At 45.2% G+C, this 24,718-nt stretch overlaps 1 protein-coding gene across 7 annotated transcripts in view; it reads left to right on the forward strand.

Annotated features, from left to right (window-relative positions):
- SPECC1 (sperm antigen with calponin homology and coiled-coil domains 1) overlaps window positions 1–24,718 on the forward strand; it is an 87,119-nt gene that overhangs the window by 23,772 nt on the left and 38,629 nt on the right. Inside the window, exon 1 of one of the 7 annotated variants that reach the window (XM_071574756.1) lies at window positions 8,832–9,035. The exons of the other annotated variants lie outside the window; for them this stretch is intronic. Coding sequence (XP_071430857.1) covers window positions 8,996–9,035 — 40 coding nt within the window. The 5' untranslated portion in view covers window positions 8,832–8,995. Of the gene's footprint in view, window positions 1–8,831; window positions 9,036–24,718 lie in introns of those variants that run through there. 7 annotated transcript variants of the gene reach the window in all.

Here is a 24,718-nt window from a genome sequence, read left to right on the forward strand (position 1 = left end):
GAAAAAACAATAAACCAAAAAAACCCCCAAAAAAACAAACAAAAAAACAACAACAACAAAAAAAAAACGAAACAAAAACCCCAACAAAACCAAAACCAAAACAAACCTCACCAAACAAACAAAAAAAACCCCCAAACACACACACCCCCCTCCCAATACCTTTATATATCCCTGGAATAAAATGATGTGTTTTGTAACAGCCCAAATGCTTCACAGTAACCCAAAGACAGATCCTGTTCTGCAGTTAATTGGTGTGTAAATCCTCAAATTTGACAGTGGCTGGTTGTATCCAAAGGAATTTGAGACCCACGAGCCAATAAAAGAGGCATGATGCTCGAGAGGAGTAAAGCAGGGAGAAAACCTGTACAGATGATGCAGTACAGGATTCTGGGAATGCAGCCAGGGAAACAGCACTGCAGGGTGTCCGGGATGGAATAGGGATGTCAGACACAGGAATACAGCACTGGAATAGGGAGCCCTCTCCTGCACGCAGCTGGAATAGCTGGGGTTGGAGCAGGGGCAAGATTTATGATGATGAGCACTTTAAATACCAAGGGTAAAATGGTTTATAGAGGTCAGGTTACAGCTGGGTATTGCTTTGGCAATTTAAATTACATCGTTGGATGTAACCTCAGATATTGCTCTGCATCAGCATTTGTAGAAGTATGAATGGGAATACTAGTGCTGAATGAGGAGAGTACAAGTGTGGAGCTATGTGTATTGTTTATATAAATGCTAAGAATATTATGTGCTACCCCTCTAAAATTCTTATAAGGCCTGCCCCAGGCCTTATAGGGACTATCATGGGTATGTGTATGGACAGACCTGTATTTTACCTGTCTGTTTTTATGGTGGTTTCATAGGCTAAAAGGGTGGTTGGAAATCCAGCTGTACCCTGAGAATGTGTCACTGTCATGGACACTGGAAGGTGCTTGATATTAGTGAGCAAGGTAAAAAAGCACAATGCTGCTTTTAGATTGTCACACTGAAAAAATCCCAGCAGGCAGACTGAAATACAGTGTCTTGTTGCTGAGGGGAGAGTCAGGATGACAGAGGGCACAGCGTGTTCCGGGGAGCATAAGCAGAAGAGGAGAGAACATTTTCAGCTGCTGTGTTTTGTTGAAATGGCATCCCACATAGTCTGATTGTGATCAAGATACAGTGTTAGCTGAGAGTGGAGCCAGTGCAAGAGAGAACATTCCAGCAGCTGGGAAATGCAGGTGTTTGTGTACATAACCAAGTGTGTAACTCTGGAGCTTTCGTTCTGAAATCGCTTTCCTTGGGCTCCTTGATGGGGTTAATCTGTTCTGTGCCCTTCGTGTCGACTGCAGGCATCGTTCCCCCCTTGTTTGTGCTTTTCAGGCTGGGCTTTCTTTGTTAGTCAAGTGAGCAATTTGATTATTTTACTGAAATTGTATTATGTTGGTTCCAGCCACACTCTGGTGGTAATAAGTTGGTATTATGGTATTGTGTAACAGAGACTAAAGGAAACAGGTATAGAAATGAAAATGCTTAGGTCTCTTTCTTTGCATGTGACTACACCATTTTTGTGTTGACCTTGAGCAGTCCCATGTTCCAAATGCTGCAGATAATAAATAATTGACCTCAGGATTGCTTAAATGGAGGTGCTTGTCTGCTGCCCTTGGTGGAGGTTTGGTTGTTCATCCCAGGCTTCTGTTGACAGAACTGCTCTGTCTGCCTTGTTGGGAGCTAACCCAGTAAATCATAAGCAACTGAAAGGGGGGTGAGGCCAATCTCATGGATCCATCCTTGGCAAGGGGAGCTGAGCCTGTGGAACTGGAGACAGTTCTGGTTGGAAGTTCTGTGCTCTGATGTTTGGCTTTGCAGCTGCTTGGCAGGTTTGAAATCCCAAGTGGTGGGAAATGATGCACAGAGAGAAATAAATGTCTTGTATTCAGCCTCCTTAGCCCCAGTGTTATGTTTTTCTATGTGCTGTCCTGAAGTAACATTCTGGGTTTATGTTCAAAGCAAGTGTACAGAGCTCTGGCATTGCTTTTAATGTCTAGGTAGATGAAAAAGAGCTGGGAAAATTGCAAAACTAATCTTGAAAAATGTTGATTTTAATGGATGCACTTGTAAAGCCATCCAGTCTATGAAGCCACATAGCAAATAAATGATTGTAAAATGTTGAAATAGAGAAATGTATATATTCATGAGGAACTAGGACTCTCTTCTCCTAAGGTTCAGGGTTGTAGGAAATCAATGGCTTTTCTTCTCCTTTGAGGTTTGCAGGACAAATAACCTTAAAAATGCAATTTCACAGAGAATTTCAAAGCTTCTTATGTGATCATGTACCTCTTTGGAAGAGCATTGCATGGTAGGACTGGTGTACAAATGGAGAATTTGAGGTTCAGACAGGTGAAATTGCTTTCTCAGTGGAGCCTGGAAGTCATTCCAAATCCTTGCTCTCACTTCTGTCATTCAGTCCCTCCAAACCCCCACTTCAAGCACTTTCTGAAAATTTCCCTCAAGGCTGTCTAGTTTAATCATCTTCCTGTGCCTCCTTGATGTTCTCTCAGTGGCAGCAGCTTTATCAGTCAGGTTGGACAGGAACCCAAAGGGTCTCATGCTGGATATCAGAGAGCAGGGACAGGGTGTGTGACAGGGCTGTGCCATGCCCACGTCATCCAAAACCTTTGAGAACACTTCAGGCATTCCCATTTCTCACAAATATATTGATTTTTATATCAAGCTTGGCCAGCTCCAATATATGAAGTATCAGCTACCCTTGAAATATGAGTAACAGATATCTGTGCTTTGTTTCCTCAGGCTGCTTCATCAACTTGTTTCTTTACTCCCACTTAAAGGCTAAAGCTCTCTAGACCTATTGAATTTGCCTTGGAAACAGTAGGAAACTGTCAAAACCATTGCTATTATCACCTAAATTACTATTTATAGACATTTGGGTATTTTGCTGACAAGCTCAGGGTGTCTCTGCAGCCCAAAGCAGAAGGCAGGTGCTGTAACTTCCCACAGTGACTGTGGGGTGTGTTACTTCTCTGGAGGCCAGGAGAAGCCACAGTGGCAGCAGGACTGTGAGGGATGGCCCTGCTCCATCACAAATGGCCATTTGTTTTTCTGCATAAAATGGGAGATTCAATACTTGGCTGAATTTTCAGCCAAAACAACAAAAGTGTGTTGCTCTCTGTGTGTTCCTGCAGGGCTGATCAACATCCAAGGTTGGAGATGGTGCCAGTGCAGAAGGGTAGAGGAGGCAAACTCAAAGATATTAAGAGTTTCAATTATCTCCTCAGCACTGAGTGTCGAGGCTCTGAACTCAGCAGGTTACTGAACAAAAGCTGCTAATCCCAGAGGGGAATGTTGCCAATATCAGAAATGAAGCTGCTGTACAGCACAGGCTGTTGTTATAAACCCAGGGAATTAAACAGGAAAAGAAAAATAGCAAGAAATTGGGCATAATCAGTGAAAGCCATAGAAGGGCCTGAACAATTGTAGTGACACAGTTTAGGTTGAACAATGCTCAGCTCCAATAAGGAGGATCTCTGTTTTGTTGAGTTTTTCTGTGAATTGCCCCCCACATTCCTGCCCAGTTGTCAGAGTTAATGACTAGATATGATACCTGTGTGTCTTCAGTTCCTCCCTAGTGCTGGTAGAGCACATCCCATCCCTCCATTTGTCCATCACTGTTTGCTTGTCATATAGATTATGGGAACAGAAAAATCTTGGATTCTCTCTAAAGCAACTTCTTGCAGCTTTTCTGTGTAGATAGTGATGATACTCAGACAAGAGAGGCTTTAAGTGAAGGAGCCCAAGTGGTCCCTGCCAGCACTGGTGTTAGTGTTGGGAAAGAGTGGGTGTCCCTTGGGAAACTTGTTGCCCTGGGGTGCATTTCAGAGGGACCCCCGGGGTGTGGTTTGTGGCACACAACACTCATTGGATACAATTCTTTCCCAGCAAAACTGAAAATGTGAGACTGCAGGTTTCAGAGCTCCCTGCATGTTCACAGAATTGTCATTTTCAGCTTGCTTTTTGAGAATAAGACATGGACTCTATCAAATTTACTGTCTTCTTTCAGCTAAATTCTCTTCTTGACAAGTGTTTGACACTTTCTGATGTGGGATAAAAGTTTAGGTTAATGTGAAGCAAATCCAGACCAGACACCTTCTATACATGGCAAGAAAATTCAAGAAAGCAATTTTTTAATAAAAGCTTTCTTTAAAAAAAATCCTTGAAAATGTTTAATTGACAGTTTATTAGTTCATAAGATGCTAATGCACCCCAATTAGGACAGGAAAAGGGAAAGTGATTTCTTTTGAAGGACAGCTCTCTGACCTTGGGGCCCTTTCCCTCTCCCATTCATCAGGTTTTGACAGCTCCTGCTTTTTGTGCTCTGCCACATCAAAGGGCTGCTCCAGGTCTGAGAAGGGTTGCTGCACTTTGCATTCAGGCTCGTTACTGTCTCATTTGTCTTGTGAACGATAGTGCCAAGTGTGAGAGACACTAATGAGATCGGTATGTTCTGTTCCACCAGGCTTCACTGCAAACCAGAGCACTGAGCTCATCTGGGCTTTCCCAGGAGCCAGAAATATGCTTGAAAGCTTCATCTGGAAAGCTGGTTGCATTTTGCTACCCCCTCCAGGTGCAAGGCACAGCTCTTGCATAATTATTCTTTCTCACAAAGAAAATTTGATTCTAGCCCCAAAACTGGTATAAAAAGCAAAGGAAGACTCAAGATATTGCTTTGTCAGAATGTCATTCAAATTGGCAAGAAGTACTGCAGGAATTTAACATGAAACCAATGGAAATGTGTCTGCATTTCCATCCACGTGCAGCTGGGTATGTGCAGTGACATCTACACACACCTATAAATACCTGCAAGGATGTGTAACATATTGGTACAAATCTGAACCTAAACCTCCCTGACATTCCTTAGCAAAACATTTCCTCTGTGTGTGATTTCCCCAGGTGTCAAATAGTCAGACTTGGTTTCAGCACCAGTTTAAAAGATTTTATCCACTGACCTCTAAAGGGAAAGCTCAAGAATTGAGGTAGATCAAATTTGGCATTCCAGATTTAGATTATGGCAGCTACTTGTCAAGTTTTTCCCAGGGATGTGTTTCTCTTGTGACAGCCTCCAAGTACAGGTGTTGTCTGCTTTGCCTTTGCTGCAAGTGTTCCTCTGTGATGTTTGTTGCCATGTTAAATTTTCATGTTCTTCCAAGCTTTGCTCTTTCTTTCTGTAACCCATGGATTGTTCTGTATCTTGGAGTGGAAGCTGCTTCTCATGACTGTTCTTTGCCAACTGGGACTGGAGGGAGAGCAAAGCATTTCAGAGGCTGATAGGATTTCTGATACCTGATCCTGTTATGGATAGCAGGTTTTTGAGAGGCATTCACAGGCTGTCTGCAGTCATCTTGCATTATTAAACAAGTAGAATTAACTTCTGCTGACAACACTGTCTGCAGAATGTTCCTTTTTCAGTTTTGTTTCTGCTGTAATCTGCTGCACAATTTACATTTCCTAGGCTGAATCTCTATTAACACATTCTAAGTTTCTGATGCAACTTGTTGTTAAAACCACCTGTGAGAGAGACCCTTTTCTCTGTCTATATTCATCCCCCTGAGAATGACTTTGTTGGCACACATTTCCCCCTCTGGGACTTGGGCCAGTTAAGACAACTCAGTGTGTGGTAGGGACACTGAAATGCTAAATCTTAAAGACTATAATGACTTGATTCATTAAATTGTTGACAGTTAATTGGCTCAAGCCAACATTTATAGGGAAGATCCATTACAGCTGTAAGCAAAACTGTGGTGATCATAAAAGCCTTGCTGGGGACACCTAAACAGAGAGGGGAACATGCCTGGATGGTCCAGGGGGAATAGCATAAATCCATCATCTCTGTTTTCATTTCTTTTCAGGCCTTTTCACTGAAGTTGTTCAGCAAAGTCAACAGAACCTTGTGCTGACTACCTGCCCTGGGTTAATTATCAGCTTCCCCTCAGCTGCTTTGGAGGGAAAGGATCCTTAGCACAAATTCTCTGGGCCTAAATGGATCAGAGCCAGAATGCCTTGGCAGGGTGCCACTGTGTTTGCACTTAAGGAATGGGAGGGAGTGAAGGAAAGGAATGCAGAGCTGGCCTGGCCTGACAAGTATTGCATATCAGGGGAGGGCTTGGCATTCCTTGTATTGCTTTTTTTTTCCCACTGTTTTTTTTTCAGCAACTTTTGGCTTACATTGGATTTTAGTACTGTAGAGGAAGAGGGGAGGGATTGACAGCTCCATCTCAGATGGGTTCCTGGAAGGCTGTAGTTCTGTGCCATGACCTGTGACCTCACCAAGTATCCTCACAACAAAAAAATTGGGTTTAGCACAGTCAAAAAAAGCTTTTGCTCTTCTGGGTTTTGACTTAAATGTTACATTCCTAACCCTTTGGGGTCCACTACTGTGCATGATGTGCACATCCTGTAAATTTATTTCCCCTACTACTTAAGTACTTGGTGCTCATAAAACCTTCAGCATTAATGGAACAAATAGAGTGTGACAGCTGAAGTCTGGTATTGATAGTCAGTGTCCACCTTTAAGTCCCATCCAGGTTTGTTCAGTCTTGGAGAGAAGGTGCAGCATCAGCATCTGCACCTTCTTTAGTGCTGAGCCTTGTGGAGTGACTGACACCTGCCTGCCCCTGCAAACCTGAGCTCACTCTGGCATTGTCACCCTTTTTCTGTTGAGCAGGGATTACAATTTGAGCTGAACTTACACTAATTCATTAGCTGTGTTGTGAGAGTTGGATGTGAAGAAAGGTTATGCCTGGCAAGCAAGTCCTGTCATTTGACTCGTGAGTTGTAAGAATTATGTACGTCACACCTTGAGTGATTCATTCCCATCCTCACTAGAAAGGCAAGGAGTGTTTGTGAGGTTTCGTTGGCAGCTCAACAAAGTGCAGAGGAATGAGTCAAACTTCATGCCTAGGAAGAAACCAGCTAATCTGCTTTATAGAGATGAAATTCATTCATTCATTTGCATACCCTTCTTACTGAAGAGGAAGGGAAGATATGTGGAATGTTCAGATAACCAGTAGGTGTCTAAAGATTCAGCCATGTGTCTGTTGGAATTTACTACCTAATCACCATGCTGGAAGTAATACTTGTTACTCCCTTTTCCCCAGTTTGAACTGCAAGCTCCATACACAGGAATCTCTTATCCATGAATTTTGTTCAGGCTGTAGCTGCATTTTAAAATTTGTGCCTTACCTTTCACTGTGAACCTGGGCTAGAAGTCTTTTGCCTGACATCATTCTCCCTGTCCTGGTGTTAGAATGTTCTTAGTTTTGTGCCACTGACAAAAACAACAGATTGGTTCTTCCAGCCCTGACTCTTCTACAGCACTCAGATTTCAGGTGTGTTTGCTCCAACTCAGTGATTACATTTCATAATTGCTCCAGGCTTGCACTCCTGCTGCACTGAGACCCTGTTACACTATTCCCTTTTGTGGTTACAGAAATAGGAAGCAGGTGATGAAATAATAAATGCTCAGCTTCAGGATTTATCAACCTGACAGACACTCTCAGCTAATGCAACTCCTTGGGTGAGTCCTGCAGGAGAAAAGCAGAAGTCACTCTTTAGTCTGTAATGGAAGAAAATATCTTTGTCTGGGAGATCCATTTCAACAGCTGTTGAGGGATGTTTGTAGCTTTGAAAGGCCAAGCTGAGTATCCATCCTAATAAGATACAAGACTTTAGAGATTGTAAGTTGACTTTTAGAAACAGAATGCATATTGCTGGTCCCTTTTTATAGAGCTTAGATGGCTTATTCATTAAACAAAATGTCTTATTCTTGGCATGTCATGAGACAGAAGCAGACAGGAGTTGTTTAATGTCATCCAGATATAGACAGCTGTATGAAAACTTTTCACTTCATCCATAAAGTGTCAGAGGAAGAACAATGGAAAACCTGAGTGACAACTGATTCACCCTGTTATGCTGAAACATTAGCAAGATTCTTTCTATCATAATGAATGATCTCTTCATTGTGAATCCACAGTGGATTCACAACTAGCTAGCCTGAAAATAAACCACACAGAGTTAGTCTGTTTTGAGCCTAGGAGGCACATTTGTTTATTATTCCTGAATTTGTTTTTAACCTTCTTGGTGAAACCAAGCCTTCAGATGATTGTTAGTTATCCACATAATGGAAACTGATCCCTGGAGTCATTCAGTATCCTTGTTTGCTGGGTATGTCAGGACTCCCATTAGTGAGAGCAGCTTGATTTCTTTGAAAGATGGGCTGGTGGCCAAGCTCAGGGTCGGCCTGCCTTGTGCAGCTGCTCTGGCAGAAAGAGTCACAGGCCAAAGTACTGATGGTAGAGATATGGTATGTGGATCATATTTGTGGGTAAAGTGTCTGTCAGGTTTGGTTGGGTTTTTTAGTGCTTGAAAGGAACTAGCACGAGGGGAAATTTGGCAATCACTGTAGTAGTTTTTTAGGAATAAACCACCATATCCTTACTTTGATAGAGAGAATTAGATTTTAATAGTTTCCAGTGTATCCTATGGATTCTAGGCAGCGAAGCTCTGCTCCGCCTTCCACGAGAAGTGCTCGCCGGTGGTGCAGCTTCGATCCCGACTCCCCTATCCCGGCTCCCTGCGCTCCCCGACCCCGGCTCCCTGCGCTCCCCTATCCCCCATCCCCGCTCCCCCGTCCCCACTCCCGGCTCCAGAGCTCTCTGGTGTCCCCGATCCCGCTCGGAGCCGCTGCAGTTCCCGCGGCGGCCGCGCGGTGTCCCCGGCGCTGCCCCGCGCTCGTTCCCGGCTCGTTCCCGGCCGCGGCGGCGGCACGAGCGGGGCGGGAGCGGCCGCGCTGCCCCTGCGGGACCCGCATCGAGGGCGGCGCCGGCTCCCCGTGCCTGCTGTGCCCGCCGGAGCGTAGGGCAGGGCAGGGAGGCGGGTCCACGCCCGGGCCGGGCATGAGCGCGAAGGAGCGGCCGTAGAGCGGCGCGGGAGGAGCCGCGAGATGGGCAACCAGCCGGGGAGAGCGGAGGAGCACGAGCAAGGTGTGCGGGGTTGGGGGGCGGCAGCGAGGGGTGTCCCGCTGGGCGGTACGGGGGGCTGGCACCGCCGGGGGCCTCAGCCCGCTGGGGATACACACACACGGCTGCAGGGGACACCCTTGGCTGCTGGGGACACCGGTGCTTGGGCACACCCTCGGCTGCTGGGGACACGTTCGGTTACTGGGGACACCGTGCTGGGGGGACACCGTGTTGAGGACACATACGGCTGCTGGGACACCGTGCTGGGCACACACTCGGCTGCTGCTTGCCTTGAGCCTTGTAAATGCTCTCCGTGCTGCTCCGGACCTGCAGCGCCGTCCGTAGAGGAGCTTTTCCGACTGGAGGCTCTGCAAAGGGAGGGACCGTGCCCGCTGACACATTGTGTTACACAGCCCGCATGATGCGGCTCCGAAGTTGCAAAGCTGATGGAGCGATGCACGTACAACTTGTCAGGATCTGCAGCTTGGCTGTGTGAGCCTCCACCATTGTTCGTGGCCTGAAGCCTGAGATTTTCCAGGCCTTAGAATTTAAAATGATGCCTTTGTGGACGGTCTTCCCACCATTGTCCGCCCAGAAGTGTAGTGCTCTGCATGTTAATCAGGAGCAGATTTCACGGAAAGCTGAGCGCTGCTATCAGGTATATCTCGTTCCCGTGTGCCCCATGTCTGCGCCGTGCACCAGCACGGCTGGTAATTTGTTCCTGATGCCGGAGAGCTGCTTAGGTTGCCTTTTGATTTATTTTGCTTGTTTCTCAAATGCTGAATGAGGGGGGAAACCCAGTAGGCCCACTGATCTCTGCTGCTTTTCTCTTACTTTCTGTTCGAATTCAGACCCCTCTATCGCACATAAAACCGCAGCCGGTTGTATTTCCTGGCACTCTTGTTTCTTGCTGTTGCCATGGGAATTTCATTCAAGAATTCCTTTTAAGTTGTTTTTGCTTGATCGGGGTTTTTTATGACTTCGGATTAGATATGTAGGTATTGTTTTAAAAGCAAATACAGCTGTACCTGCTTTCTGGTATTGTTAGGGAGAGCAGAGGCAGGCGAGGCTGCGTTGCTGCTGGGGATGGCTCACAATAGATGTGCCAGCAGTGCTGAACAGCAGCGAGGTGAGTGAGAACTCTCTGGCACTGTGTTAATCAGCAGGCTAATGAAGAACACAAAAGCTGCCAGTATCCAGTCACCAGAAGAAATGCTGCCCTAAGGGAAAGTTAAACTTCAGGCTGGAAAGTGTGGCTGCCAACATCCCCAGCCCCCCAGTCTGTGTTTCACGGGCCAGCTGTAGCAGTTTTGCTGGAGCTGAACATGTTGCTGTCATTTGGGAGGGATAATATTGACAATAAACTATGGCAGAGCTGGATAATGGCATGGGGGTACACTGCTGACTTCGGGGCAGTCTGAGAAAATGACTGATTGTGCAGAGGTGGGATTTGAACAGCTTATTACTATTAACAGAGATGATAAATGAGCATGCAGACCCCTGTGGGTTTGGGAGGTCTCTCATCCTTTGTTTTCTCTTGTCCTGTGATTTATTTTATATTTGCTTCTGAAGGGGAAGCAGAACAGTTGCACATGAGAAGTTTTAAAACTGTTCTCAGTTTTTAAGTGTAATCTGTACTATGCCTTACTTTAATATGTCCTCACTCTGTAAGTTTGAATAGGACATGCTCAAAACTCTGTTTAATGATGAAACAAGTCTCAGGAACATTTCTCCTGACAAAAAAATTTCTGACAAGGTTCTCCTTGTGTGTGAGAGCTCTGGCTTTGGAACTCAGGAAAATGCAAAGACGTCTGAAGCAGAGTTTGTGTTGGGCTTTTGAGTAGTAGGATGTAAAAACTTGTTTCTCGTGTTAGAATGTGAAACGTGGAAGTATCTCTGAGTTCTCTTTCTGCTTGGATAGACTTCATTCAGCTCTCACTCAGGAATACCTGCATGTTGAATAACTGTCTTAGTAAGTTTAGGTTTTTAGAATAACCAAACTAAACCCCAGGAATGGGCCTCTTTATTGATCTAGCTCATGAGACAGCTTTAACTACAGACACCCAAACTGGGACCTGTTTCCCTGAGTGTGACACTCAGGCATCTTGTTTATTTACCTTTTCAGGAAACTGTATGGACACAGTGTGGCTCATCTCTCTTTCACACAGAACCATCTTGGGGTCAGATCTGTAAAACACTTGTTCCTCTTCTTGGTGTCGTGGATATTGAAGTCTTGAAATACCTGATCCCATTGGGATACAGGTTCTAACCTTGAGTAAAATACTTGCTTCCATGGACTTAGGAGATATTCTGTACTTTAACAGGTTTTCCTGTTGAATGTAAGTTCTGGGTGGGCTGATCAGTGCTGCCAGGGAGGAGGAAGGAAGTTATTGCCCCCAGGCTGAGCAGTTGGAAGTTAACACGTTCATGGAGGGGAATGGGAAGGAAATGTGGCTGCCTGAGGAAGGGACTGTGGAAAGGAGAAGACAGGGAAAAGTAATCCACTACTAGTGCCTGATGGGAATACTTTGAGCAGAAAACTTTCAAGACTGTAACAGCCCAATATCATCTCAAATTGATCTGCATCTTGCTAAGAGTGTAAATGTTTAACAAGGACCTGAGAGGATTGCTTGTAATAATTTTAGATTCTTTAGGCTTCTCCTGCCTTCTGACTTGAGACTTATTTTGAACAGCTTTTATGATCGTTTGTCAGAACTTGTGTGGTGTGTGACCCACGTTTGCATCACTTGTTTGCCAAACTCTGCTCTTTGCAACTGGTTGGCTTTCCTGAGTGCTCAGAATATCCCTTTTTCTAAAGCCTGTGGGGGTTTTAGAATGAAAACGGCTATAAAGTAGCACAGAAACAGATGTAAAACAATAGTGAGTGTTGCTGCAGTTTGTCAGTGGAGTAGTTTTCTGTGTTTGAAAGTGAAGGAACCTCAAGCTGAAGGAACCATTAGTCTGTACAACACAGGCCAGGGCACCTCTGGGATAGCTCTGTGTTTCATGGGAGTTGTGTGGAAGAATCCAGTGTTATCCAGTGCACTGTGTTTACTGGGAGAGCCTTTCAAACACAGTTTGCCTTGGAAACAGTGAGGCCTCCTGTTAGTCCTGAACAGGAGCTCTGACATTCTTTGGCACTGGTTGACACGGTGATGGTGGGGTTTGTTTATCCTCTAAACATCTGCAGGTGATGTGATGATTAATATCTTTGGTAAGAGGTGGGAAAAATGACTCAAGACACAGAGAAACTTTCTTGAAAGAATCAGTTGAATGGGAGATGTTGACTTCTCCAGTTGGAACAAGGTGGCGGGTGGGGTTATCCAAGGGTTAGGCTTTTTCTGGGGCTGTGTTTATTTGGAAAACATGCTGACATGGCTTGGATGAGAATAGCAAGTGTCAGTGCACACACTGAGCCAGTATTGATCTGCTTTCTTATGTCTGTTTTGTCCTGGCCCCGGGGCTTGAGGGGGCTCTTCAGTGTAGGATGTGCAGTTTGTAAAACATGGGAGACTTTCAAGATAAAGGGTATTGTAGAAATACACAATTTCTTGTGATTTCTCGTTTTCTTTCGTGTTGTGTGGTCAGATCTTTTCTGGGTGCTCTCTCTAGTCTTCCTCATCTGCTTCTCTCCCTTTCTCTCTCCTAAACGTGGGAGCTGTTCCTTTTAACTCTGCTGTGTGTCAGAACACCATTTCTGCCAAGCAAGAGCTCCAGAGACCAGATGAGTTTAATGATGGTGTGGGGGGAAGGGAGGGAGGAGAGAGGGGCCAGCAGAGCTGATGAATCACATAACAGCCTTCATGGAAATACCGACAGCAAGTCATGTCCTCTTGCAGCTCGGGCAGGGAGCCACAGACCTTTTGTTCCCAGTGGAGCCAACAAACCACAATTTGCTCTCCAGTGGATAGTTTAATTCCTTAGTCACCTCTCCCTCCCACAAGTCATTCTTGCATGGAGGGTTTACAAATGCTCTCATTTTTCAGAGTAGTAACACACTGCTGATTAAACTGGTATTGAAGAAGTTTATTTTCCCCTGGAGGGTCATTTTTGCCCGACTTAAGCTTCTCTCCCAAGGCCAGTTTGGGCCAGCTCTCTTGGTTAGTCCTGTGAGGTGGGTTGGCTGGGCTGACACTGTTAAATCCCTTTAGGAGCACCCAACACACAGATGGCAGTGGCAGCATCTCCTCTGCTCCTGGGCCAGCCAAGGGGAACAGCCAGAGACGTGTCACAGCTTGGAATGGCCTCCTAGAGCTATTTAGTCACGAGGATGAGTAACTTGCTGCCTCTCAAATCAGCTGTTTGGGGCACAGTTAAGTGATAATCTGAGGTCCCCTGATTCCAAATTGAAGGGCAAAATTAATGGAAGAGATCATCAATAAGTTCTCCCACACCAAGGGGCCTTCCCAGCAGTTTTCCACCTTGGCTGGGAGGATGTGCTGAGTGGGAGTACTTTCTCCATGGGCTTTTACAAAGAAGAGCTTTCAGGGCATGGCAGGCAGCAGGATGTGGTTTTTGCATTTTGTTTTGTGTTAGATTGTTTTGCTGATGAAAATTAAAGCCATTCTTGGATGAGCACAGGGAGCTTCTGGGAATCCTTCTGAATGAACTGGTCAGGAGGAGCTTGTCCTGTCTCTGCAGATGGAGCTTTTGCCCCAGTGCTGGTGGTGGTCTAGGGTCTAGCAATAGGAGATCTAACCTGATAGTAAATGCAAAAATAATGATTTGATGGCTCTTTTATTAGTGTAGTTAATATGCTGCAATTGGCTTGAGTGGCAGAGTGACAAGGAAACATGCAGGGGATGGTTGTGATTGTGTTGGTTCTGACACAGTATTGAATGACTCGAAAGAGGGGAAGGGTGAAAGGAGGAGGGAATAAAAATGTTGGCCTTGGAGGAAAAGGGAAGTTTGCTTCCTTTTGGTTGGGTAATATTTGGCTCCTCAAGATCATAAAGTTGTAAAGTTGGCCAAAGAAATCTGAGTATTGCCCCTTGGTCTTCCCACTGAAACCTGCCAGAGCCCTGGGGGTGCTGAGGAGTTCATTTGGAAGCAATCCTGTGTTTTGGAGCTACTAGTATTTCAGCAAAGTAATTTCTCTTGTTTTTTTCCTCTCTTCGATTCCTGCCCTATTTTGCTAATTTACTCTTCATAAAATCTCCTGATTTCCACAGGGAGTGTAGCTTTGAAAACAACATGAAATGGTAAAGCTGAAGCAGAGAACTCCTCTGATTTCATTGGCACTGCATTGCTTGAGGAGGACTTATTTGATTGTTCTGTGTTTCTCACAGACTGACTCTAGAAGATTGACAAATATTTGGTGTTTTCATTATTTTGTGACACTTTCCCATGCTGTATCTCCAAGCAATTTGAGCAGGATGATTGAAGATGATAAAAGGCTGAGGGTCTCTGATGATGGTACATTTTCCATGCAACAACCTTTTTCTTACCACAATCCAAAGCAGACATGTGTTCACAGATCTCTTTTGGAATGTTCCAGCCATTAAATTTCATGGAGCAGTCATGTTTTTCCACAAGCATCAATAGGTATGGATTGCATGTCCTTGTGTGATCTGTGATCATCAGTCAGTTCTCTCAGGCCATAAATTCCAGCAGAGCTGCAGTTTTCTCCCTTTTGATCAGGCTGTGTAGCACAAACCCCACAAGCTCTGTGTCTTTATCAGCAGCAAAATTCAAATGTGGAGTTCTGATAGGAAAATTGGATATTCATCATTGGAAAAATATACTCGTGGGAGAGGACAAGGATAACTTGAGTTTGCAGGGTCTGGTTCTGAGCACAAGCTGAGGGTGTGTTGGCTGAACAGGAAATAATTTTGCCATTTGTTACCAGCCCTGTAGGTTTTGTATCTTGACTGGAATTTGTTCAATTGCTTGGGAGACTATTAGGGATTAAGTAAATTTGTCCCTTATAATACCAAATAATTAGGCCTCATATAATATTTTTTATAGGGGCTGTTTCTTCAAGGGTGTGGATAATGAGAAATTTGTTGGCAGGAGCTGAATTCTCTGCAGGACAGAGGAGAGAAAGACCTTCAAAAGTGTAACTGAAGCCTTACTCTCATGGACAAAAATGCATATGATTCCTGCAATAAACCAGAGGTAATTCCCTCTGCTTGTGCAGAACTGAGCTAAGGTCCATTAGTCACAATTACCAGCTGGTAAGTGGGGATGAGATGGAGTTTCCATGAGCAGGAGTCATTCCAGGGCCTGCATTCTCTGCTCAGGGGGAAGCTCCTCCAGAGAGCAACAGCCCTGGTGTTGTCTGTCTGCCCTAATGTAAAATAGCTGCTAAATTGCAGCTTGTAGGGAAATGCTGCATTTTGCCTCTTTAAGGGTGAATTGTCAGAATCCTGCTTTTTTCAGAAAAGAAAAAGCAAAGCATGAAGAACTGTATGACCAGAGAAGTGGGTCTGAGTCTGGTTCCTCAGAGCACATAATGTCACTCTGACACTGCTGTTCTGGTGCTGCTGTTGAGCCCATCCCTCTCTGCAAATATTCCTTGTATGAAAAGAGTGTTCCAGAAAGTGGTGCAATTCACTGAAATCCTCCAAGTTCTGTGAACCTTTGTTCAATGCAAGGCTGTGTACTCAGGACAGCCTGTTTTCAGCTGGTTACAGCAACACACAGAAATATTTCAAGTTATATTTCCAGACCTGCCAAAGTACATGGCAGTGACTTTGCTTGGAATACCCCTGGGATGGTGCAGCTGGCCCTGGCTTAGTCTGTCTTGCCCCAGGGTGGGAGGCACAAAGCTCAGAGAGTGTTTCTCCAGGCAAAAGCTGATGAGGATGGAGGTGTCAGAAGGGAAGAGACAACAGTGCCCTTTGAGGGGCTGAGGATATTTCCACAATCCTTATCTTCTACATCTTGAGAAATGCTGCTTTCATAAAACCTTGTTGAGTTTGAAGAATGGATTAATCATGTTAGAAATTACTCTCAGCCTCCTCCACACATAGTTTCTTTAAAGCTGCTTGACTGTGGAAAATCTTTGACTGATCTTTTAATTAAAAGCTCCTTTTTTTACCAAGGAGTCGAAGCTCTTCCTGCTTTGAAGTGGGCACTGTTTTATAGATAAACATCTCATATGTTACGAGCTTTCTTCTCTCCCCTCCTGTCTCAGTTCTTCTCTTGATGTATCTCATGCTGTGCTACAGTTTTGGTGATTTCAGCTGGGTTCCCAGTGCCAGGACAGTGCTGGGCAGGGCCAAAGCTCTGCATGAGCTGTGGGCACTACATCACAGTCCTCTCCCCACCCCTTCAAGGACCAGGCTGGAAATCACCATAAAACTGGAGTTACTGTGTGGCCATTGCATTTCAGTCAACAAAAGGCAGTTGTAGCACCAGTGCAATGCAAACTGGTTATTAAGCATTAAACAAACAAATTGAAGAAAAGCCTCTAGACTTCAAGTTCTGCCTCCACTTTCGGGAAGGAAAAGGAAAGTTTCATGTTTCCAGTTTTGATCCTTTTGCCCTGGTTTGGCAGGGTTTGGGTGTGGGGCAGCTTTCCTGCCCTGGGGGGCTCAGGCCATGGGCTCCCCATCCCCACACTCCCTCCATCCCTCTGCCATGGCTCTGCTCCCTCTGTGGTGCTCACTGAAGGGTTTGTGGGAAGGGCAGGGAATTCCCTCAGGATCCACCTGGAACAAAGAAACCCAAAGAGGGGTAAAGCCCCATGGAAATGTCTTTATAGCCAAATCAGTGCCATGATTCAGTCCACAGGGTGGCCTCATGAACAGTTAAACAGGTTGAATTAATTAGCTTTCTGACTGTGGAAATGTTGATATTAAGCCTTTCCTCACTTAAATTGCTTGTTGGTAATCCTGTGTGTGGATGGAGAGATGTCAGGTATGTTCTGGTAGAGGAGTGATCCACAGCAGCTGATGTGTCTGGAAGGAGCAGGCTCTTTACACTCTTCTTTCCAATGAGACTCTTGGACCAGGAGGCTTTAGGAAGCTCCTTCCTTACCTTCCAGCCCCAGCTCACATCCAGCTGTGGCAGCCACTGTGTGTGCCCTGCACATGGAGGACCATCTCTACCTGCAGCTCACTGATGGCCATCAGTGACTGAGTTTGGGTGGTTGGATTTAGGGTTGGATTTCCCTTTGTTTGCTTTTTAATTTCCTGTACTTCTCGAAACACTCAACACTGGTATTCTCTCTATTATAATTGTATTTTCCAGAAATGGAAGTACAGCTGGTTTGTCACCCCTGTTAACCCAGTAATGGCTGAGTGATGAACTTCTGGGATAGAATAGCTGGGAAGCTGCTTTCTGAGCTGAGGAGAATAATCTCCTTGTCTGCAAGCCAGAATCAAGGAAAGTCCTGGCATTCCTACTCTAGCTGGTAGTCATGTGTCTCAGGAAGGTTCCTGGTGCAGCCATATGAGTGAGCAAATCAGTGTTCTGCTGATTCTCCTGATCAGCACCTTCTGGAGAAATGTGTTAGTAAACTCCAAGGATCCCCAAGGCAGAGGGATGAGCACCTTCTGCACAGCAGAAGCCTCAGAACTGGCAGGGAGGGGAACAGAGGAAACTCCAGACTTGGTAAGTTTGAATATCAGACTAAACCAGTAACCAGACCCAACTCAAAATCCCTTACTTCTGTGAAACACCAGTGGTATGAGATGATTATACCTGATCTCATCTGGTTTTTACAGGTGCATAGGCAGGAAATGTTCCAGAACAAACAAAATCAGGAAATACCACAGTACACAGAAATCCCAATAATTGTGGTGTGCTGATGTCACAAGGATATAGAGCCAAGGCCCTCCTTTATGTAAGGAATATAAAACTTATATTTTTAAATAATGAGCTATGATGGTTGTGGAAGTTACAAATTTGTATTAAAGCAGCAAGTAGGGGTGTTTTATTTTAAAAGGGGAAAGTTCTGTTTTTCTATAACTTTTCACAAGATTAATTTTGAGATAATGTTACCTATTGAAAGTTTTAATCATTCTTTTGTGGGGGATTAGTCCAGGGGTATAGTTTGTAGGTGACTAAAGTTCTTGGCAGGCCCACAGGTATTAACAGTTCCAAAGAAGGTGGTGTTGAGTTTCCCACAGGGACATTGCAGCCAGTGTAGGATACAGTTTCCCTGCCCGTTTGCTGTGGATGGCTCAGTGTTTGTTGTGCCAGGTTGCTGGGCACTCTGGCAGCCAGGGGTGCATTGCTGTGGCACTTGCCACCTGCACCCGTGTTGGCAGAGCTGGTTGTTCCACAGGGTTTGTGCCCCTCATTCCAGAGGTGAGCTCGTGGTGCCCCATGGACCAGGGAGGCCCCTTGGGTGCTCTGGGACTCCTGGGCAGGTGAGAGGGGGAGGTTTGTGTCTGTACAGCACAGACTGGCAGTGCCAGCGGAGCACAGGGCGGTTCTTGCCTCCTCTTGGCTTTGCCACTGCACTTTGGTGGTGTGTCTTTGGGCAGAACTCCCCTCTCACACTGCAGTCTGCTCTGCTTTTGTCCTGGTAGTGCAGTTTTATTCAAGACAGGCATATCCAGGCTGGAGTTTTGAGTTGAGACTTAACAGACCTTCAGGAAACTCAAGTAAACAGTGCAAGAAATGCTCAGAGGAGCTCCTTTGTGTGGACACTGGCAAGTCTCTCAGGGCAAAGAGATTTTAACTCCTCCTGCAGTTATTCAGAGAGGAATTGTATGTGAACAGGCCCATAAAGAGTCAGCTGCAATTCACAATGAGACCTTGTGAACAGGGTTTTGATCAGATCTCATTTACCTCCTGAATGCGACCTTGTTTCCACTGAGCTGTGACAATGGGAACTTGAAATTCAGTGCTTGTTCTTGTGGCTGTGCTCAGAGCTGGGAACCACCAGATACTGAGCAGAGCTGGTCTTCTTCTATTTGCATTTTAACACATTTTTGGAAGAGTTAAATGTGCTTTTCCATGTAAGAAGGACGAGGTGACAGTTACTGATCAGGGTAAATCCAAAAAGCTGAAAATAAAATGTTTGTGATCTTTAAGAAACTCCTTAATGGTGCAGCAGAGATTCCTTGGGTACCTTCTCTTCTAAAACTACTACAGAACTTACTAAGGCCTTTTGTGGATTCTGAGAGTACTTGTTGAGATGCTAAAATTTGAACTAAATGGAGATTATAAGGTCACCTCTCCTATTGGGTTGCATTCCAGCCCTGGGAGGGTCTCTTGCAGTGGCCACCCTTCAAAAGAATGTCCTGCCAGTAGCTGACCTGCAGACTTAAATGGATGGCAGGTAGTTTTGTCATGACTTAGTCCTCAGTGCCTTTTCTTGTGTGCTTCTTGCACCCCAGATCTCTAGCCTTACATCTTTTAATTAAAATTAAAAAATCAGCCAACCTTTTACCAAGTGTTCAGCTCAAATGGTCTCTGTAGTCTTAAATTAGCAATTGCTCAGGTCAGGGTGCTCACTGTTGCTTTTCCTTTGGAACCTCTGGCAGTGTAGCTTTTGAATACAGGCATCTGTTGTTCCCTAAGACTTTGTAATATAATTTGTGTTTCTCTTTGGTCTCTTTTCCTCCATGTCAAATATTAGTACTTGAGTTGCTTCACTTTCCACAACAATTACACAGATCAGAATCTTTGCATTCAGCTTTTTCCTCCAGTTGCATATTTTAGGTATTCCACAGGCAATGTAGTCAGGCAGTCCAGACAGTCCAACAGGCCATTAAAATGATTCAGTAAAAAATGTCATGTTTTAATTACTTTTAATCTGTGTTTGCTAAGTGAGTAAAAGGCCTTATTTGAGCAGATGCTTCTATATAATTAGTGCTGGATTATCCAACCCACATTTGTTGTTCTGCAGCCATCTCCTTGTCTTTCCTCCAAGCTAGGTGGAGTACAAGTGAACCTTCCCAAGGGTTGCTGACCTGTAGAGGTGTTGGCTCTGTGACTAACACTCTGCAAACAGACTAATTAATTCAGGAGAACTGGGACTGGCCAAGCCTTGCTTTGCTTTGTTTGCTTTTGCATAAAGACCAGGTAGCAGAAACCTTTGGGTTTCTGTAGGACAGCCCTAAAAGAAGTGGAAAATGGTGTGTTCTCCTGAGTTTTTGAGGATTATCCAAAGGAATATCCAATGCTGTGGTCACTCAATGCTGACAACTGAACTGTTCAGCTCCTTCCCTCTGTGTGTCAAGCAGATCAAGCCACAGTAGTTTGTCACAGTATAACAGAGCCATTCTTCATCCTGACTTTTGCCTAAGCTGCTGGTTGGGCAGATGTTTTAGACATTTCATCTCAACTATGAAGTTCTAAACAGCTTAAGCAGTTTTGAAAGTAACAGGGGGTGCTGATCAATGTCTCTTCCATCTGTATCTCTGATAATCCAGCCTTCTGCATCCAGTCCCACTCTCATTTCAACCCCCAAGAAGCACTTAGGGCTGAGTCAGACCTTCCTCATGAGCTGGTTTAGTTGTGTGCAGCCATTCAGCATTAGTTACCAGGCTCTGTTGCTGTTGGCATGCCTGGAGGTTTAAGGACAGGAGCACTGATGTGGCAGGATGTGTGTGGGGATTGTGGCTCTGTGTAGGTTTTGTGTGAAGGAGTCCAGCAGCCAGGTAAGGGTTGTTCTTGTATCTGCTCTACTTCTCAGCAGTTGTGTTTGCTTTTTCTCATGCCACCATGCAATGTGTCAGTGTGGTTCCTGTTAATTGGGGTATCAGAACATTTCTGGTCAGCAGGGAAGTTGTTTTTTAACTGTTTCATTTGCTTAATCAGAGGAAAAAATGGCACAGGGAAAATAAGGCCTTTGAATAAAGCAGGTGTGTGATCTGAAACCTTCTAATGAAAAAGGACTTCAAAGCACTGCAGAGTACACCACTCCTTGCTCTGTGCTGTACAGTCACCATTTCCCAGAGGACATTCCTGGATCACTCCTAATCAGTCTCATCTCAGTCTCAGGATCAATGTGGGGCAGAGTGAGAGTGATTTGTGAGTCCCTGTGCTTTCAGTTCAGCTTTGAGCTCTCAGGGGCTTTGCTGCTTCTGCAAAATGGATTTTAAGCACCAAGTTAAGGGGGTTCTTGAAAACATTCCTCTGAGTAGACAAAAGAAGTCAGAAAACATGTCTGGGCTCCCTGTAACCTGTGCTTTTTTATCACAGGGAGTCAGCAGAGAGTGTGATGGCTCCAGACTGATGCCATCTTTAGTGACGTGGCTGTGGGTAAATTCAGATCAGTCATATCAAGGAGTCCCACATTAATCCATTGTGTTCAGTTGTTCCTTGTGTAGCTGAAAATCCCCTAAAAGGTACTTGGGTACTGGAGTAGTTTTAAATAGGCACAAAAAAGCTGCCATTACCTGCCTTGTAACACCACCTTGTAAGTGTGTTGTGAAAGTCTGACTGTTCAGTTCAATGTCTAGTGGCATTTTAGGTGTCTTCAGACATCCCAGTTGCTCTCTGTCTGTCTCTGGAGCAGAGGACAGGTCTCCTTCACAGGTGTTGTCAAACCTTTCAGCACAGTGAAGTTATTTTAAATACACTAAAGGTCATCCAAGCTGGCTCTAGACATCTTTATTTCAGTGTCCTAGACTAGGTGTCATAAACCTGGTGGAATTAGGATACACCGGTGACCCAGGTTTGTTGTGCTGAGAAACTCAGTGTTGGGTAAGACTAGAGCAGGACCTTCCCCAGGCAAGGCTGAGCACAGGAGTACCTGCCTGGCTGCTGCCTGTGTTCCCAGCCCAGCTGGGCATCCTTGGAAAATCCTGGCAAAGACCCAGAGGTGCCATTGGGCCAAGTCCTGGACCTTCCAAAGTGACAGCTGGAGGAGAAGCTGAAAACCAACACTGATAAGAGGGATGTATTTCAGCTAAAGCACAAGTGCTGGAGCCCAGTAAGATGCTGTGGGTGAGTGGGTGGTTTAATAATTCTTGTAATTTGCTGTACAAGCGTGGGCTGTTTGATAGCATTCCCTTCACTGGACTGCTGCTAAATGCTTCCAGTCCTCCTGATTTATACTGACCTTTCCCTCAAGGTACCACAGGAATCAGTTTTCTGTCTGTGGCTTGGAAGTTCTGTTCAGATGGCAAAATTTATTAAACACCTTGGCACATGGGAACAGAACTGCAGAATACCAGAAGAGCAGCAGTGTTTGTTCTGTTGGCAGGAGGCTGAGCTAGCCCATAATTTCTCGTTGGGATCTCTTTTGGTTCACTGTCCTTTTCTAAGGTGGATTTAGGAATGACAGAGACTCAGGGCAGTGAAATTGCTGGTATGGTAGAGATGCAGGATCTGGAATGGCAGAGCTGTAACAGCCCTGCTGGAGCAGCAGATCATCATGAGAGGACAAACTTGTCTGCAGGCAACAGTTTGCCTTTCTCAGATGTATGACTTGGACATTGCAGAGGGCTATGAATAGCTTTCTTTTATTTCTTGTTATCCTGCCCTTGCAATTCAAATAAGGTATCCATTGTTTAAAAACATCACACCAAAGCTGCATCTGTCTCCATGCTTTAATCTTACATGACTGAAATGCTTTCTGAGCTGGCTCGGCGAGCGCTGCTTAAATTACACGGACTGGCTCTACATGCAGGAGACTTAGTACCTACTTCAACTATGGAACAGTGAATTACTGATGTGGAATTTTAAATACATGCAGGAAGAAGTTGTGTTTTTATTGTTCTTTGCTTAAGAGTTGGCAGGATTAAAATTGAGGAAGAAAGTATAAAATGGAACATTCCCTGCTAGTTGTGTCTGTGGAACAGCAGAAGCCCATGGCATCAACCTTTGGGTTATTAATACATCGATGGCAGGAGGGATTAAGAAAAGGGCAGGCTGTGGGACACTCGTGGTACAAAGGCCAGAGACAAATAGTTTTGTATTGACTCTAGTTCTAAAAAATAGATTCAAAGCAGAAATCAGAACATTTCCAAAGGTGTTTCTGCAATCAAATGTGATCACTCCCAACTGAGATTACTCCTCTGCTCTGGGACTGGAGAAGCAGATACTTGAACTGTTAATATAATTAAGAGTCAAGTCAATTAAATGTAACCCCAAGGCCAGTGCTTTAGAGCAGTGATGTGTATATTGGAGTACGTGGGATGTAAAGGCAGAGGAATGTTGGGATCTCCATTCCACAGTGTCACCCATGTCCCTGTGACTGGGAGAGCACTGGTGTCCCCTGCCCTTACCCTGCTGGCCCTGTAACTACTCTGGCTGTGCTGCACGGACCTCACTCTGAAGAACAGTCCTGTGTTCCACCTTGGAGGGCTGGGACATGTTTTTCTCCATCCCATAGTCCATTCCTCCTGGCTGGGGGTGTTCCTGTGGGAGCTGCCGAGGGAAGGGCCGGGAGCTCGGATCCAATAGATCATGATGTGGAAAAACTGAGGAGTGATCTTGATCCTTCCTCCTGTGAAAAACATTGTAGTTGTGTTGAAAATGGGATTAAAATGTCGAAAGATCATCACGAGGGGTCAACTTTTATCTCATTAAGGTAATACTTTGGCTTTTGACACTGGTGGAAAGTCAGGGTGTGCTCCCTGGCAACAAGTGGCCATGGGCTCCAGGTCCTAATCCTGACTTAGTGTGACCTTGGGTGAGGCATTTCATTCCTCTCTGCTTCCCTGTCCTGTAACCTAAACTTAATTATGTGTTTCAGAGGATTTGAATTAAATAGCTGCTAATTTTAAAGCACTTGGAAAATTATAAGCTGTGTATACATGTTGCAGTTTAATGCCTCACACCTGAGTAGTGTGGCTGATGCTGAAAATGGAGCAGTTCTTCCTGGGTGCCAAGGTGAAGAAGGAACATGGTGATGAGGTGACCTCAGCCTGAAAAAAGGTGCTTTTCAGGCAACAAGTCTCAAAGAAGTAATTCAGGAGTAGTTCCTGGTTCCTCTGATGGGGGACACACGAGCTGAGCCCATTAGCAGGGTGGGTGTGGGACTGGGAGAACGGGAGGTTTGGTGTGTGCAGAAGGAATGAGAAACACACACTGATGGTCGGAGTTGGCCTGGACTGGTGGGACAGAGATTGTGCTCAAAGCTGGCAAGAACATAGCTAAGGTAAGAGCTTGGGCAAGGTGGGTGAACAGTGTAAACAGGAATGAGGTGCCAGAGCACCATTCTGACCACACAGAAAGGTATTGAGTGCTTTGGGTTCTATCTGGAGTGTCTCTGACAGGATGCGGGGCTGGTTGTTTTTCTCTTCCCTGCCCAAAAGCCCAGCCTGTTCCCAGGGTTGCAGTTCTGGGTGGTTCCAGGACTGTGAGCAGCACGTAAGCTGGGGCTCTGTGGGGCTCTGTGGGGCTCTGCAGTGTCTGTGTCTGGCTGGGGTCTCCAACAGACCATCCCCTTCAACCAGCTCACCAGGGTGCCCTGCACAGCCCTGAATGCACTTCCTGCATATGGTGCCCCGGGCTCTGGGTTGGCAGGTTCATCTCCAAGGTCATTCAGGGGAGTATTGCCCATAAAATAGAGGTTAAAGTAGTGTTTCTACATAATTTGGTGTTTTGTCATCAACACATGCATTTAGAACTATTTCTTCCTGGGCTCCCTGTGACTTTTTAGTATTGCATGGCACTTGTGCAGAGTGGAGTGAGGAAAATACCTCAGCCCTTCTGTGGCATGAAAAATCCAGCTTGGTTAATGGTTATTGATGGATAGCAAATGCTTAGTGATTTATGACAGAACAAGTCAGCAGAGCGTGGAGTCTTGCAAAACACGAGACACACTGAGTAAGCTCAGAGCCTGCACTGGTTGG

This window comes from Pithys albifrons, chromosome 21 (genome assembly GCF_047495875.1).
Source record: "Pithys albifrons albifrons isolate INPA30051 chromosome 21, PitAlb_v1, whole genome shotgun sequence".
NCBI classification, from domain to species: Eukaryota; Metazoa; Chordata; class Aves; order Passeriformes; family Thamnophilidae; genus Pithys; species Pithys albifrons.